At 37.0% G+C, this 17942-nt stretch overlaps 1 protein-coding gene across 1 annotated transcript in view; it reads right to left on the bottom strand.

Annotated features, from left to right (window-relative positions):
- The window catches only part of DNAH14 (dynein axonemal heavy chain 14), a 379927-nt gene that overhangs the window by 205025 nt on the left and 156960 nt on the right, over nt 1-17942 (bottom strand). Inside the window, exons 35-36 of the mRNA XM_049867924.1 lie at nt 14143-14314; nt 1675-1764 (exon numbers count right to left, since the gene is read on the bottom strand). Coding sequence (XP_049723881.1) covers nt 1675-1764; nt 14143-14314 — 262 coding nt within the window. The remainder of the gene's footprint in view (nt 1-1674; nt 1765-14142; nt 14315-17942) is intronic.

Raw genomic sequence — 17942 nt, 5'->3', positions numbered from 1 at the left:
TCAGGAAAGGTGTGTGTCAGGGTTGTATCATTTCACCATATTTATTCAATCTGTATGCTGAGCAAATAATCTGAGAAGATGGACTATATGAAGAAGAAAGTGGCATCAGGATTGGAGGAAGACTCACTGATAACCTGCGATATGCAGATGACACAACCTTGCTTGCTGAAAGTGAGGAGGACTTGAAGCACTTACTGATGAAGACCGAAGACTACAGACTTCAGTATGGATTGCACCCGAACATAAAGAAAATAAAAATCCTCACAACTGGACCAATAAGCAACATCATGATAGATGGAGAAAATATAGAAGTTGTCAAGGATTTCCTTTTACTTGGATCCACAATCAATGCTGATGGAAGCAGTAGTCAAGAAATCAAATGACATATTGCATTGGGCAATCTGCTGCAAAAAATGTCTTTAAGATGTTAAAAAACGCAAAGATGTCACTTTGAGGTCTAAGGTGCGCCTGACCAAAGCCATGGTATTTTCAAGCACCTTGCATGCATGTAAAAGCTGAGCAATGAATAAAGAAAACAGAAGAACTGATGCCTTTGAATTATGGTGTTGGCGAAGAATATTGAATATACCATGGACTGCCAGAAGAATGAACAAATCTGTCTTGGAGGAAGTACAGCCAGAATGCTCCTTAGAAGCAAGGATGGCAAGACTGTGACTCATATACTTTGGACGTGTTATCAGGAGGGATCAGTTCCTGGAGAAGGACATCATGGTTGGTAGAATAAAGTGTCAGTGAAAGAGAGGAAGACCCTCAACGAGATGGATTGACACAGTGGCTGCAACAATGGGCTCAAGTATAACAAGGATTGTGAGGATGGCGCAGGACTGGGAAGCGTTTCTTTCTGTTACATATAGGGTTGCTATGGGTCAGGACCAACCCGAAGGCACCTAATAACAACAAAACAGCAACTTGATACCCTAAGGAAAAATATATTCCAGCCAAACTTAAAGACGGAAAATCCAAATATATAAAACTTTTACAAAAATTTAATAGAAAATCTTTTTGAAAAGAGGGTAGAGAAGATTTTAAAAAATAGGACACAAAAACAAACATTAAGAAATAATTGATAGATTTTTACAGCACCAAAAAATGTTTTCTGCGCAACTGAACATTGCAAACATTTCTAAAAAGCCAAGAGTTACAGACTTTATTAGTAATGCATATATATAATCAATAATGAATTATGATATGAAAATACATAATAAAAAATCCAAACATTTACTAAAGAAAAAAACAAACAAACCAATTGAGAAAACAGTGCAGTACATAATCTGGCAATTCACAGAAAACTCAAATGATTAATAAATATAAGAAAGGATATACAATCTTAGTAGTAATCAGGGGAATACACATTGTGATATTTTTACAGATGGTTCATTCATGGAGAATAGAAAATTCAAAAAAGGTGTAGCAACTGGATTCAGTGTTTTGCACCACATTTGTAGGTTTTTTACAAGTATGTATTAAGGTGAAAAAGATTAATTTATTGAACTTTAAGATGAAGGTCAAACAACAAAGTCTAGGAAAATAATCAATAAACTACTCTGAAGAACATCTTAATAGCTCTTTATTATTATTATTTGATTTCCCCTTGTTTGTATCCACTAAACCTAGAGCAAAGAGTGGCTAATACGCATGCCGCTGTGCACTTACCTGAAGTTGATTATGAAACTGTATGATCTTCTCTTTCTGAGCTGGGCAATGTTGTAGGCCCAAGCACAGTGTTGCAATAGACACAGCTTTCTGAAAGGAAATAAACACACAGATTTAAAATGCATTGCAGTTTGAACCCTAAAATTTTTAATTCTCCAAAATCTCTCTTAACTAGATATCAATCATTGTACTTTAAGACAGCAGTTCTTAATTTTCAGTTCACCAAGCTTTCTGAGAATAATAAAACCAATTATTACTCTCCCCAGGAAACCACAATTCACACAAAATCTCATGTTCACAGACCCCTTATAGCAAATTCACAGACTGCTCCCCCAGGTTAAGAACCAGGCTTATGTAAAAACGAATTATTATGAGAGTACAACTGTTTAATTATCCCCACACTAAAAGACAATGTAAAGATTAATACTTTTTTGTAATTCTAATCATTAAGATAGGTTTTCAATTTTGCAATGCATATTCTAATGTTTCAATGTTAAGGATGTCCTAAGAAAGCAAATAAAATGTACGAGATTGAAGATATGATATGTTTTACATATGTATATGACATATACATCCCAAGGAGTGACTGCAGCTTGGAAAGATACTTATTATTTTAACACAGGAAGTATAAGGGCAGTGATGCTTCCTTCAAAGGGGGGTTATTTCAGAATGGATAAAATTGGTAACCATGGCTTAAAAAAATGGAATTTATCCTTCCTTTCTAACCAATCCCTGTCCATGCTATTTCTCATTCCTTGCATCTATACAATGGGCTATAACAAAGAAGCAGTTGAAGGAGACACAGAAAACTCAGCAAGACTATATGAATGGAGAAAAAAGCAGCTTCTATGGCACCTGGTGGCACAGTGGTTAAGTGCCTGGCTACTAACTGAAAGGTTAGAAGTTTGAACCCACCAGCTCTCCATGGGAGAAAGACGTGGCAGTCAGCTTCCACAAAGATTTACAGCCTACAAGACAAGGATGCCCTTTATCACCACTTCTATTTAACATTGTGCTGGAAGTCCTAGCTAGAGGCAAGAAAAAGAAATAAAGGGCATCCAAACTGGTAATGAAGAAGTAAAACTCCCTATTTATAGGTGATATGATATTATACATAGAAAACTCAAAAGACTCCACAAGAAAACTACTGGATCTAACAGAAAGATTCAGCACAGTAGCAAAATATAAGATAAACATACAAAAGCCAGTTGGATGCCTAGACACCAATAAAGAGAATGACAAAATAGAAATCAGGAAAACAATACCATTTAAATAGCCCCTAAAAAAATAAAAATACTTAGGAATAAATCTAACCAGGGACATAAAAGACCTATAAAAAGAAAACTACAAAACACTACAGCAAGAAACCGAATGAGACCTACATAAATGGAAAACATACCATGCTCATGGATAAGTAGACTCAACATTGTGAAAATGTCAATTCTACTCAAAGTAATCTACAAACACAGTGCAACCCTGATCCAATTACCAGGAGTATTCTTTAAAGACATGGAAAAACTAATCATTAACTTTATATGGAAAGGAAAGAGGCCCTGGATAAGAAAAGTACTGTTGAAGAAGAACAAATTTGGAGGACTCACACTACCTGACCTCAGAATCTGCTATACAGCTACAGTAGTCAAAACAGCCTGGTACTGGCACAGCAATAGATACACTGACCAATCGAACAGAATTGAGAATCCATCCACCTATGGCCACCTGATCTTCAACAAGTGTGCAAAGCCCATCGAATGGGGAAAAGACAGTCTTTTTAACAAAAGGTGCTGTCAAAACTGGATGTCCACCTGCAAAAAAGTGAAACAAGACTCATACCTCAAACCATACACAAATAATAATTCAAAACGGATCAAAGACCTAAATATAAAACCAAAACTATAAAGATCATAGAAGAAAAAAATAGGATCAATGCCAGATTAACAGGATACAAAACATAACTAACAACACACAAACTCCAGAAGATAAGCTAGATGACTGGGATCTTCTAAAAATTACACACTATGCTCATCAAAAGACTTCACCAAAAGAGTAAAAAGAGAAACTACAGACTGGGAAAAAATTTTGGTTATGACAAATCCGACAAAGGTCTAATCTCTAAAATCTATAGGAAAATCCAACACCTCTACCACAAAAAGACAAATACTCCAATTAAAAAATGGGCAAAGGAAATGAACAGACACTTCAACAAAGAAGACGTTCAAGCGGCTAACAGACACTTGAAGAAATGCTCACGATCACTAGCCATTAAAAAAAAGAGCAATGCAAATCAAAACCACAATGAGATACCATCTCACCCTGGCATTACCGGCACGAATCAAAAAAACAGAAAGTAACAAATGTTGGAGAGCCTACAGGGAAATTGGAACTCTTATGCACTGCTGGTGGGAATGCAAAATGGTACAACATTTTGGAAAGTGATATGGTGCTTCCTTAGAAAGCCAGAAATAGAAATACCATATGAACCAGCAATTCCACTCATAAGAATACATCCTAGAGAAATAAGAACCATCACACGAATAGACATAAACATACATATATTTACTGCAGCATTATTCACAATAGCAAAAAGATGGAAACAACCTAGATGCCCATCAACAGACGAATGGATAAAAAAACTATGGTACATACATACAATGGAGTACTACACAATGATAAAGAACAATGATGAATCTGAAAAGCATCTCACCACGTGGAAGAATCTGGAGGATATTATGCTGAGTGAAATAAATCAATCACAAAAGGACAAATATTGTATGAGACCACTACCATAAAAACTCATGAAAAGATTTATGCACAAAAAGAAACAATCTTTGATGGTTATGAGGGAGGGGAAGGGTAAAGGTGGAAAAACACTAAATAGACAAGTGGTAACTTTGGTGAAGGGTGAGACAGTACATGATACTGGAGAAGCCAGCACATCTTGCCCAAGGCAAGGTTATGGACAACCAAATTCTCTGAGGGACTGAATTACTGAGCTGAAGGCTGTGGAGAGCATGATCTCGGGGAACATCTAGCTCAATCGGCATAACATACTTTATAAAGAAAATGTTCTACATTCTACTTTGGTGAGTAGCGTTTGGGGTCTTAAAAGCTTGTGAGCAGCCATTGAAGATACTCCACTTGTCTCACCCTGTCTGGAGCAAGGGAGAATGAAGAAAATTGAAGACACAAGGGAAAGATTTGTTCAAATAACTAAGGGACCACAAGTACTACAGCCTCCACAAGATTGAGTCCAGTGCAACTCGATGGTGCCCAGCTACTACCACCAAGTGCTCTGACAGGGATCACAATAGAGCATCATGGACAGAGATGGAAAAAAAAGTAGACCAAAATTCTAACTCACACACACACACACACACACAACAGACTTACTGGTCTGGCAGAGACTGAGGAACCCCTGAGAGTATGGTCCCCAGGCACCCTTTTAGCTCAGTAATGAAGTCACTCCTGAAGTTCACCCTTTAGGCAAAGATTAGACAGGCCCATAAAACAAAACAAGAATAAATGGACATACCAGCCCAGGGGCAAGGCCTAGAAGGCAGTAGGGGACAGGAAAGCTGGTAATAGGGAACGCAAGGTTGATAATGGGAGGCTGTTGACATGTCATGGAGTTGATAACTAGTGTCACAAAACTGTATGTGAACTAATTGTTTAATGAGAAGCTAGTTTGTTCTGTAAATGTGCATCTGAAGTACGATAATTAAAAAAAGATTTACAGCCTTGGAAACCCTATGGGGCAGCTTTAATCTGCCCTATAGGGTCACAAGGAGTCAGAATGAGCTGGATGGCAATGGGTTATGGCAAGACCAATTGGAGGCAGGCATTAGCTGAGAGGATTTTTTGAAGAACAACTTTTTAAATGCAGTTGACTTAACTGCTCTACTTAAAGGCCAAATGTTGAGCAGTTATTGATGTGGAGGCTAAAAGTTCTCCATAGTTAGTAACATAAGGCTGGATACCAACCCGGATACAAGCAAGAAGTCACGCAGGTGTAGAATAGTGTGAGATAAGGATAGCACAGGAGGTACAGAAGAGCAGCAGAACTAGAATATAATCAAGGAGATATCCAGATAGGTCATTCCACCTGGCCAAGAAGTTTTACAAAGTTCTAACTTTGGAAGGGTTATAAATAAATTCATATTCCTATTGTAAAGTATTCGTTGCTGTATGCAATGCTGGATGTGAAACTATACGTAGTTTTTAGTCCATGATATCGTTTCAGTAATTCTCAATTAATCTTGAGTTAATGACATCCATATACTTTGGGTACTGTTAGAGACAAATATCTAAATAAAAGATGGACAGATCTTAATTGTCTAATGCATGCAGTTCAGATTCTTGTATCTCAAATGATCAAACAGTGCAAACAACACACTTACGGATTATTTCTTTAATAAGATGTATTCGTATTTGGATATGCTGTACAAAAAAGGTCATTGCGTAAGCCATTAAAGAGACAACATTAAATAAAAGACTGGATTACTCCAAGTTTAATATTAAAATCACCATAACTTTAAATTATGATCTTTGTGCCATATATGAACTATATAATGCAACTTGATGAGTAACAATTTACTACATAGTTGACAGCTTGCACATTTACCAACATAAAAATTATACATATGAGGGAGTAACTAAATAAACTAATATTGTTGTACAAAAACCTTTTCCATAAGCTCAGACTGCCATAAAGAAACTTGTGAAAGTGGTGAAAAGATGCATATACAATGAAGCTCAAAAGTAAAACCAGTAATGTACTTACAAGATTGCTATTAGAATGGCAATGGTATTTTTTAGCTGTGTCTTGAAAACATTTACAACAACACAAGAGGTGCTTAAAACTTAAAATTAAAGAAAAGAAAGTGGGGAAGTTTTAGGCCTTGCCTGGGAGAGACAGAAGAGTGCTTATGTAAGACAGAAGAAGCAAAACTTGTCAACTAACATTTTCCTTATTTTTCTCTATTAAAGTGAAAATCCTCAAAATGTAAGTTTAAATATTCAAAATACAGGCAATAGCTTTGAGACAAATCTCCACTGTACTTTCAGAAACCACACTGGGCAAAAAGGAAAAAATATCCAATCACATTTTCATTAAAACAAGGGAACAATAAAATCTACAAAATCCCAAAAAACATGAAACAGCTATCAAAATAGCTAGGCTTAGACAGAGTTTGGACCTGCAAATTGTTGGTCTAGAAAAGTCCAACTCATTCAACCGCGTGGACCAAAGGATCTTGAAGTATATAAGACTCCTGTCAATTTAGAGAAATAAAGAAAAATAAAACTTTCTTCTAAAGGGCTAGAAGAGCATCAAAACTCATAACTAGATAAGCACCACAGAGCATAAACACAGAATAAACTCTAGCTGTCTCAGACAGAGCAGGAAAAAAGAGAAAACAATGAGGCAAAAAGAAATTAAAATAAATAATACAACAGTTATGAATCTTAAAATAACAGAAACTACAATAAACAAAACCTTAAAATCAATAAATACAGGATGGATAATCAAAGACTGGGTAACAAAAAACAAAGTGTACCAATATATTTGCTATAAGACATACAGTTCAGAGATAGAAAGTTTGAAAAAAGATGGAAAAAGAAATTCTGGAAATATGAACTTCCAAAGCAAAAAGTTGGGTAACAATCTTAACTTCTGACTAAATAGTTTTTAAGGTGAGACATAGCATATGTACTAAAGAGGAACATAATATACTGGTAAAAGAATAAGATATAAACATATGTACAACTTATAAATCTCAGCTCTAAAAAGCAAAAATTGACACAAGTGCAGGTGAAATAGATATATCAACAATTGCAGTTAAGATCTTAATACAGAAATTGACCAACAAAAAATAAGCAGAGATTGCAAAGCTCTAAAAAATACAACTAACAGGCTATGTGTATAACTTTATATTCAACAAGCACAGAATACACATTATTTTTGAGAAGCACTTACAAAAAAAAGACCATTCATTAGGCAATGTAGGGAGACTCCATAAATTCAAATGGATTAATTTCTTACAGAATATACAACTAAAATTAATACAAATAAAAGTTAATATCAGGAGAATAAAATCTCATACATTTGGAAACAAAATAACCTGAGTTATAAAAAGAAATCATAAAGTAAATTAAGAAATATTTATAACTGAATGCTAATTAAAACACTGCATGTCAAAATGTGTGGGAAACAGCTAATGCAATGCTTAGAGGGAAGTTTATAGCTTAAATACTTTAGGAGAAAATAGTAAAGATAAAAAATAAATAAACTAAGCATTCAAATCAGGAAAATGGAGAAAAGAACAACAGAACAAATCCAACCCAACACATGAAAATAATGAAGACTAGAAAATAGAGAATCAAATAGAAAATAAAAATAACAGAGAAAATAAACAAATGCAAAAGCTGTCTGTTTGAACAAATTAATTATATATGGACTTCAAACAAGAATGATCAATAATAAAAAACTATAGCAGAGATTTTAAAATGAGAGTACGACGAACAACTTAATAATTTGAAAACATAAAACATGTTGGCATAAAGAATAAGGAACTTGAATTGATCAATAAGTAACAAAAATTAAAATGACATTCAAAGCCTCTTCTCACTACCTCCCCCAAAATCCAGACATAAATAGTGTTATAATGAGTTTTACCAAAAATTTAAGGGATAGTTCATTTTTATCTCATGTAAGATTCTCCAGAAAATAGAGCAGCGATTCTTGACTAGCTTATTTTTAAGAAATCGTAAAATCTTGTTTATAAAACCAGTTAAGGGCATTTAACTTATTAATGTTAAAAACCAAAAACCAAACCCATTGCCGTTGAGTAGATTCCGACTCATAGTGACCCTGTAGGACAGAGTAGGACTTCCCCACAGGATTTCCTGGTGGTGCAGTGGTTAAAACATTTGACTGCTAATTGAAAGGTCAGCAGTTCAAAACCACCAGTGGCTCTGTGGGAAAAAGATGTGGCAGTCTGCTTCTGTAGAGATTTACAGCCTTGGAAACCCTGTGGGGTCGCTAAGAGTCAGCATCAATTCGACAACAGTGGTCACTTATTAATGTAGATGTGAAAATTCTAAATTAAATATTAGCTAACTTAATCCAATAGTCTCCCACTCGTGTGTCAGTTTGTCATACTGCAGGGGTTCGTGTATTGCTGTGATGCTAGAAGCTATGCCGCTGGTATTCACATACCAGCAGGGTCACCCATGGTGGAGAGGTTTCAGCTGAGCTTCCAGACTAAGACAGACTAGGAAGAAGGACCCGGCAGTCTACTTCTGAAAAGAATTAGCCAGTGAAAACCTTATGAATAGCAGCAGAACACTGTCTGATATAGTCCTGGAAGAGAAGTCCCTCTGGTTGGAAGGCACTCAAAATACAACTGGGGAAGAGCTGCCTCCTCAAATTAGAGTCAACCTTAATGATGTGGAAGGAATCAAGCTTTTGGGACCTTCATTTGCTGATGTGGCATGACTCAAAAAGAGAAAAAACAGCTGCAAACCATTAATACTCAGTACCTGGAATGTACAAAGTATGAATCTAGGAAAATTGGATATCATCAAAAATGAAATGGAACACATTAGTGAGCTGAAATGGACTGGTCCTGGTCATTCTGAATCAGACAATTAAATGGGTTAGTATGCTGGGAATAACAAATTTAAGAGAAACGGCATTGCGTTCATCATCAAAAAGAACATTTCAAGATCTGTCCTGAAGTACAATGCTGTCTGTGATAGAATAATATCCATACACCTACAAGGAAGACCAGTTAATACGACTATTATTCAAATCTATGCACCAACCACTAAGGCCAAAGAGGAAGAAATTGAAGATTTTTACCAACTTCTGCAGTCTGAAATTGATTTAACATGCAATCGGGATGCACTGAGAATTACTGGTGATTGGAATGCGGAAGGTGGAAGCAAACAAGAAGGATTGATAGTTGGAAAATATGGCCTTGGTGATAGAAACAATGCCAGAGATCACATGATTGAATTTTCCAAGACCAACAGCTTCTTCACTGCGAATACCTTTTTTCACCAACATAAGTGGCAACTATACATGTGGACCTCACCAGATGGAATACATAGGAATCAAAGTGACTACATCTGTGGAAAGAGACAATGGAAAGGCTCAATATCATCAGGCAGAACAAGGCCGGGGCCGACTGTGGATCAGACCATCAATTACTCATATGCAAGTTCAAGCTGAAACTGAAGAAAATTATAACAAGTCCACAAGAACCAAAGTATGACCTTGAGTATATCCCACATGAATTTAGAGACCATCTCAAGAATAGGTTTGACATGTTGAACGCTAATGAGCAAAGACCAGACGAGTTGTGGAATGACATCAAGGACATTATACATGAAGAAAGCAAGAGGTCATTAAAAAGATAGAAGAGAAAGAAAAGACCTAAATAGATGACAGAAGAGACTCTGAAACTTGCTCTTGAACATCAAGTAGCTAAGGAAAAAGGAAAAAGTGATGACATAAAGGAGCTGAACAGAAGGTTTCAAAGGATCCCTCAAGAAGGCAAAGACCTGGAGATAGAAAAGCAAAAGGGAAGAACACATTCAGCATTTCTCAAGCTGAAAGAACTGAAGAAAAAATTCAAGCCTCAATTGCAACACTGAATGATTCTACGGGGAAAATATTAAATGACACAGGAAGTATCAAAAGAAGATGGAAGGATTATACAGAGTCACTATACCAAAAAGAACTCATCAGTGTTCAACCATTTCAGGAGGCAACATATGATCAGGAACCAGTGGTACTAAAGGAAGACGTCCAAGCCACACTGAAGGCATTGGCAAAAAACAAGGCTCCAGGAGTTGATGGAATACCAATTGAGATGTTTCAAAAATAGATGTAGCATTGGAAGTTTTCACTCGTCTATGCCAAGAAATTTGGAAGACAGCTACCTGGCCAACCAACTGGAAGAGATCCCTATTTATGCCTATTCCCAAGAAAGGAGATCCAAGCAAATGTGGAAATTATCAAACAATATCATTAATATCACAGACAGTAAAATTTTGAGAAGATCGTTCAAAAGTGGCTGTAGCAGTGTATCAACAGAGAACTGCGAGAAACTCAGGCAAGATTCAGAAGAGGACGTGGAACCAGGGACGTCATTGCTGATGTCAGATGGATTCTGGATGAAAGCGGAGAATACCAGAAAGAAGTTTACCTGTGTTTTATTGACTATACTAAGGCTTCGAGTGTATGGATCATAACAAATTATGGATAACATTGTGGAGAATGAGAATTCCAGAACACTTGTTTGTGCTCATGAGGAACCTGTACAGGCAGTCATTCAAACAGAACAAGGGGATACCGCATGGTTTAAAGCCAGGAAAGGTGTGTGTCAGGGTTGTATCCTTTTACCATACCTATTCAATCTCTATGCTGAGCAAATAATCCAAGTTGCTGCACTATACGAAGAAGAATTTGCATCAGGATTGGAGGAAGACTCACTAACAACCTGTGTTATGCAGGTGACACAACCTTGCTTGCTGAAAGTGAAGAGGACTGGAAGCATTTACTGATGAAGATCAAAGACTACAGCCTTCAGGATGGATTACACCTCAACATAAAGAAAACAAAAATCCTCATAACTGGATCAATAAGCAACATCATGATAAATGGAGAAAAGATTGAGGTTGTCACAGATTTCATTTTACTTGGATTCGCAATCAATATCCATACAGTCAAGAAATCAAAAGACGTATTTCATTGTGCAAATCTGTTGCAAAAGACTTCTTCAAAGTGTTGAAAAGCAAAGATGTCACCTTGAGGACCAAGGTGTGCCTGACCGAAGCCATGGTGTTTTCAGTTGCCTCATATGTATGCGATAGCTGGACAGTGAATAAGGAAGTCCAAAGAAGAATTGACGCCTTTGAACTGTGGTGTTGGCAAAGAATATTGAATATACCATGAAATGCTAGAAGAACAAACAAATCTGTCTTGAAGTAAGGGCAACCAGAATGTCCTTTAGAAGCAAGGATGGCGAGACTACGTCTCACATACTTTGGACATGCTATCAGGACAGATCAGTCCCTGGAGAAGAACACCATGCTTGGTAATGTAGAGGGTCAGTGAAAAAGAGGAAGACCCTCAACGGGATGGATTGACACAGTGGCTGCAACAATGGGCTCAAGCATAGCAACAATTGTGAGGATGGTGCAGGACCGGGCAGTGTTTCATTCTCAGTTGTTATGAGTCAGAACTGACTGGACAGCACCTAACACCACCACCAACAACAATCCAGTAGTATATCAAAAATAAGGTGATCATAGAGTGTGGTACATTCCAAGAATGCAAGGATGGTTCAACACCAGAAAACTATCATTAAAAATATTAAAACGATGGATAGATATTGGATACAACTGCCATTATTTTAATATGACATGATGATTTACCAAGAAAAATCAAGAGAATAGACAAAAGGCTAGTTACTAGTGGGAGAACTTAGCAAGTTGCTAGATTTCAAGATCAACTTACCAAATCAATGGCATTTTGCTACACCTGCAATAATCAACTAGGAATATAATAAAAATTAGACAGCATTATCAGCCCAAACTATAAGTTATTTTGGAATTAACTTAAGTATAAAATGATACAATTAATAAAATTTGAGAGACAATGATGGTAAGAAATCAGGACACAGAATAAGCTTTTTCTGTCAGAGAGTCAGAAGGTACCATTTTTAATTTACAAAGTTAAGAAAACAAGAGTGGTAGCACTATTGCCTAAATTTGGGTTGCTGTTATTGTTGGTTGCCATCAGTCAATGTGACTCATGGGGAGACCATGAGTGCAGAGTAGAACCTGAGAGTTTTCAAGGCTGTGGGCTTTCAGAAGCAGATTGCCAGGCCTGTCTTCTGAGGTGCCTCTGGGTGAGTTTGAACCACCAACTTTTCCCTTAGTAGTTGAGGGCTTAACCATTTGTGTCACCCAGGGGAAGGAAGAGGGTATATACTAATTTTTACTGCTCCTATTAGAGAACTAATGGATTTGATCCAAATAAAAACTACGGACATTAGAGAAAGGTATAGTTGTAATGATTTAAAAGAAAAATTATAGAAAGGTATAGTTGTAATGATTACCCATAGAATAAAAATATAAACCTGCATAAAAATCAGAAGACAAAGAATAAAAAAGCAAAAGCAAGTAAAATGAAGACTTAAAAAAGCTATAAAAACAAAAAAAAGATAACATAAAATAATATTCCAGAATTAAGATCAGATTTGACATGTCTGTAAATGTAACTAGGCTTATTTCATCTATTAAAAAAGAATATCTTCAGATTGGATCACAAAGAAAAGCCAACTAACTTTATGCTGTACAAAAGAGACACAAAACAGTGATTCATAAAGTCTGAAAATAAAAGAATGTACAAGACAAGCAAACAAACAGAAAACAGAGTTAACGGTCTTAATAACAAACAGTGAGTTCCAGTGAAAGGAAACAATGTTTAAAGGCCTGATGTCTGATAAGGACCTAGAGGAGCCAGAGAACAGTGAGATATTCAGGGTGGAAAGAATATGGAGGAGAAGGGGGTTAAGGAAGGAAAGATAGGATATATTGGAAAAGTAGGATATACTAGGTCTAGCCAGATTGTGAAAGGCATTATACATCAAGATAATTAATCTGGATTTTTGTACTACAGGCAACATTGATCCAACAGTGGCTTTACGTGATCAACCATACGTTTCAGGAAAGCAACTCTGGTGGCCATATGGAAATATACTGGAATGCAGGGAGTAGTAGAAGGATATCTAACAGAAGAAGCAAGAGATATTGGGATTCTACCCAGACTAAGGCAATGGCGGTGAGGTTGTGTATATAAGAGAGACAACAAAGTGCTCTACAATTATAATGTGTAATTTTAATGATCACAAAATATTTACATTTTAAAGTATTTTTAGTAACTCTGATCTAATTTGATTCTAAGAGTACCTCTATAAGGTAGGAAGAGCAGACACTATTATCCCCATTTAACTCTATAACCCCAAAAAATCCACTGCTGTGGAGTCGATTCCCATTCATTTGACCCTATAGGAAGAGTAAAACTGCTTAATATAGTTTCCAAGGAGCAGCTGGTGGATTCGAACTGCTGACCTTTTGGTTAGCAGCCGTAGCTCTTAACCATTGTGCTACCAGGGCTCCACTTGAAAGATGAGCAAATTGAGAGACAAAATATGTAATAGTCTTCCTTGTCTAAACATACGCAGTTCATTTTTCTTTCCATTACACTAAAATGATATGCTAAAAGCTCTTTTTTCTCCCCAAGGGGGAAATATATATCCAAGTATTTTTTTCCCCAAAGTTATCACATGAATACAGTATTTCAGAAAGAACTATAATATTTTTAACCCTCATCTACTTTCTTAAATGATATTCCACATATAAATCATCTGTGACTGTTTTCAAAGGTCTTATTACCTCCAAGGCAAGTTGATTTACGTTGGGAACTGCAGCTCCAGGAAAAATATCTCCTATAATTTTTTCAAAAAGTGGGACATCATCAGGAAGAAATTTTGGTAAACTAGCTTCTCTTATAGCCTGGATAATGATCTGAGTTTCATCTGTTTCACAAAGACTCTCACCAGGGTTACTGTAATGGTGGAAGAAAACAAAGAACAAGTTAGCAGTTATGCTTTGCTGACATTAGAGACCATTGATATTCTTTTATAGGGGTGATTATTCCATTATTCTTTCCTGCTCTCCCTCACTACAAAGCAGCTATGTGGTTTGGCTGGGGTTAATCTGGTCTCCAGTCCCAGAGACGGCCCTGACTGGTCTAGAACAATGAGGGTAATGTCATTCCCCAGTGACTGCTTCCAGATGGGCATTGCATCAATCAGGGTTTTTAATCGCAAATAGCAGAAATGAACTCTAGGTTAATAGCAAGTGAAAAATAACATGAATTTATTAAAAATCTCTATCAGGGCCAGAGAACTAGGCTTGCAGGGTATTTATCTAGGAACAACGGCCAAAATCATGCTACAGGACTGGTCCTATGAAGGCACGACTGCTACCATCAATGGGTCCAGAGAGCAGTGGTTGTCCCGCCAATACCGTGGCTTGCTGCCTCTGCGGCTTCTGGTGGCTGGATATAGCTGCTGCCACTGCTGTTACCCTCCCCAAAAAGGCTCTGGGTATAGCCTATTCCTTTCTTTTTTTTTAATTAGACTATTTTTTTAGAGGAGTTTTAGATTTCTAGAAAAATTTAGCAGAAAGTACAGAGAATTCCCAAATACCCCTTCTACTCCCACCCACAGTTTTCCTTATTAACACCTTGCATTGGTGTAGTACACTTGTTTACAGTGATGACACAATATTGATACATTATTATCAACCAACAGCAACTAACAGCAACAATATTATTAACCAAGGTCCATTTTTCATACTAGGGTTTATTCTTTGTGTTGTACGGTAGTATGGGTTTTCACAAATGCCTAATGTCATATGTCCACGGTTACAGTTTCATACAGTATAGTTTCACCTCCCTGAAAATCCCCTGTGCTCTACCTATTCACCCCTTCCCCATCAGTCACCCCAAGCCCTGGCAACCACCTATCTTTTTACTATCTCTACAGTTTGGCCTCTTCAGGAATGTCATGTAATTGGAACCATACAATATGTAGTCTTTTCAGACTGACTTCTCTCAGTAATTTCAGGTTCCTCCATGTCTTTTCCTGGCTGAATAGCTTATTTCTTTTTATCGTTGAATGATATTCCGTGTATGGATGTACTACGATTTATGAATTGCCCTACTGAAGGAACATCTTGGTTGCTTCCACTTTTCGGCAATTCTGAATAAAGCTACCATGAACATTTGTTTGCAGGTTTTTATGTGTACATAAGCTTTCAACTCTTTTGTGTAAGGTCTTAGTTTCTTAGTGCTGCTATAACAGAAATACTACAGAAGGGTGACTTTAAAGAACAGAAATTAATTTTCTTGTAGTTTAAGAGGCTAGAAGTCCTAAATCAGGGCACTAGCTCTAGGGGAAGGCTTTCTCTGTCCACTCTGGGGGAAAATCCTTATCTCAGCTTCTCTTGCATTCCTTTTGGCATACTCTGAAGATTTCCTTGAGACATCTATCCTTCCCCCATTCATGCTTACTTGCTTCTGCGCCTAATCTGTTCCACTTATATCTCAAAAGTGATTGTCTTAAGACACATCCTACACTGATATAACTTTGTCAACATAAGAAAGAAAACCCTATTCCTAAATAGGATTACATCCACAGGTATAGGGGTTAGAATTTACAACACATATTTTGAGGCGACACAATTAATTCCATAACGGGTAAACCCAGGAACACGATGGGTTTCCATTCTGAGGACTCTGTCATAAGTCAGTTCTGATGTAAGTAGGATACCTTTTTTTTTTTTTAGTTTTTATTATTATTGCCTTTTATTACCAGTCTCTTTATAAAACTGATCTTTATTTGTCTTTGGGGGTTGACATGAGAATGATAACATCAGCAAAATACTCGCTGCAACACTGTATGTAGTACGTATTACTAACTATAAAATGACCCTCTATTTTACCAAGCATGATGGCTTTCTGATAACATGTCCAAAGTATGTAAGACGAAGTCTCACCATCCTTGCTTCTAAGGAGCTTTCTGACTGTACTACTTCCAAGACAGATTTGTTTGTTCTTCCGGCAGTCCATTGTATATTCAATATTCTTTGCCAACACAACAAATCAAAGGCGTCAATCCTTCAGTCTTCCGCATTCCTTGCCCAGCTCTCACATGCATATAAGGCAAATGAAAACACCATGGCTTGGGTCAGGCTCACCTTAGTCCTTAAACTGACATCTCTTCTTTTTAATGCTTTAAAGAGGTCTTTCGCAACAGATTTGTCCAATGCGATGTGTCATTTGATTTCTTGACTGCTGCTTCCATGGGCGTTGATTGTGGACCCAAGTAAAATGAAATCCTTGACAACTTCAATATTTTCTCCATTTATCATAACATTGCTTATTCGTCCAGTTGTTAGGATTTTTGTTTTATGTTGAAGTATAATCCATACTGAAGGCTGTTGTCTTCGATCTTCATCAGTAAGTGCTTCAAGTCCTCTTCACTTTCAGCATGCAAAGTTGTGTCCTCTACATATCGCAGGTTGTTAATGAGTCTTCTTCCAATCCTGATGCTGCGTTCTTCTTCATATAGTCCAGTTTCTTGGACTATTTGCTCAGCGTACAGATTGAATAAATATGGTGAGAGGATACAACCCTGACGCACACCTTTCCTAACTTTAAACAACGCAGTATCCCCTTGCTCTGTTCGAACGACTGCCTCTTGGTCTAAGTACTGGTTCCTCATGAGCACAATTAAGTGTTCTGGAATTCCTATTCTTCACAATGTTACCCATAATTTGTTATGTTCTGCACAGTTGAACACCTTTGCATAGCCAATAAAACACAGGTAAACATCCTTCTGGTATTTTCTGCTTTCAGCCAGGATCCATCTGACATCAGCAATGATATCCTTTGTTCCACGAACTCTTCTGAATCCTGCTTAAATTTCTGGCAGCTCCCTATAGAGGTACTGCTGCAACTGCTTTTGAGAGCTCTTCAGCAGGATTTTACCTGTCTGTTATATTAATGATATTGTTTGATAATTCCTACATTCTGTTGGATCACCTTTCTTTGTAATAGGCATAAATACGGATCTCTTCCAGTCAGATGGCCAGGTAGCTGTCTTCTAAATTTCTTGGCATAGACAAATAAACTCTTCCAGTGCTGCGTCCATTTGTTGAAACATCTCAATTGGTATTTCGTTAAACCCTGGAGCCTTGCTTTTCGCTAACTCCTTCAGTGCAGCTTGGACCTCCTTTTCCTTCAGTACCATCGATTGTTGATCATATACTACCTCCTGAAATAGTTGAATGTTGACCAATTCTTTTTGGTATGGTGACTCTGTTGTATTCCTCCCATCTTCTTTTGATGCTTCTTCCATTGTTTAATATTTTCCCCATAGAATCCTTCAACATTGCATCTCGAGGCTTGAATTTTCTCTCCAGTTCTTTCAGCTTAAGTAATCCTGGGGGTGTTCTTCCCTTTTGGTTTTCTAACTCCAGGTCTTTGCACACGTTATAGTAATACTTTACTTTGTCTTCTTGAGGCACCCTTTGAAATCTTCTGTTCAGCTCTTTTACTTCATCCTTTCTTCTGTTCACTTTAGCTATTTGACATTCAAGAGAAAGTTTCAGAGTCTCTTCTAACA

The sequence above is a fragment of the Elephas maximus genome, chromosome 24, assembly GCF_024166365.1.
Source record: "Elephas maximus indicus isolate mEleMax1 chromosome 24, mEleMax1 primary haplotype, whole genome shotgun sequence".
Taxonomy (NCBI): domain Eukaryota; kingdom Metazoa; phylum Chordata; class Mammalia; order Proboscidea; family Elephantidae; genus Elephas; species Elephas maximus.
Note: the sequence above shows the minus strand (reverse complement) of the source record. Positions and strands in the feature narration are given on the sequence as shown.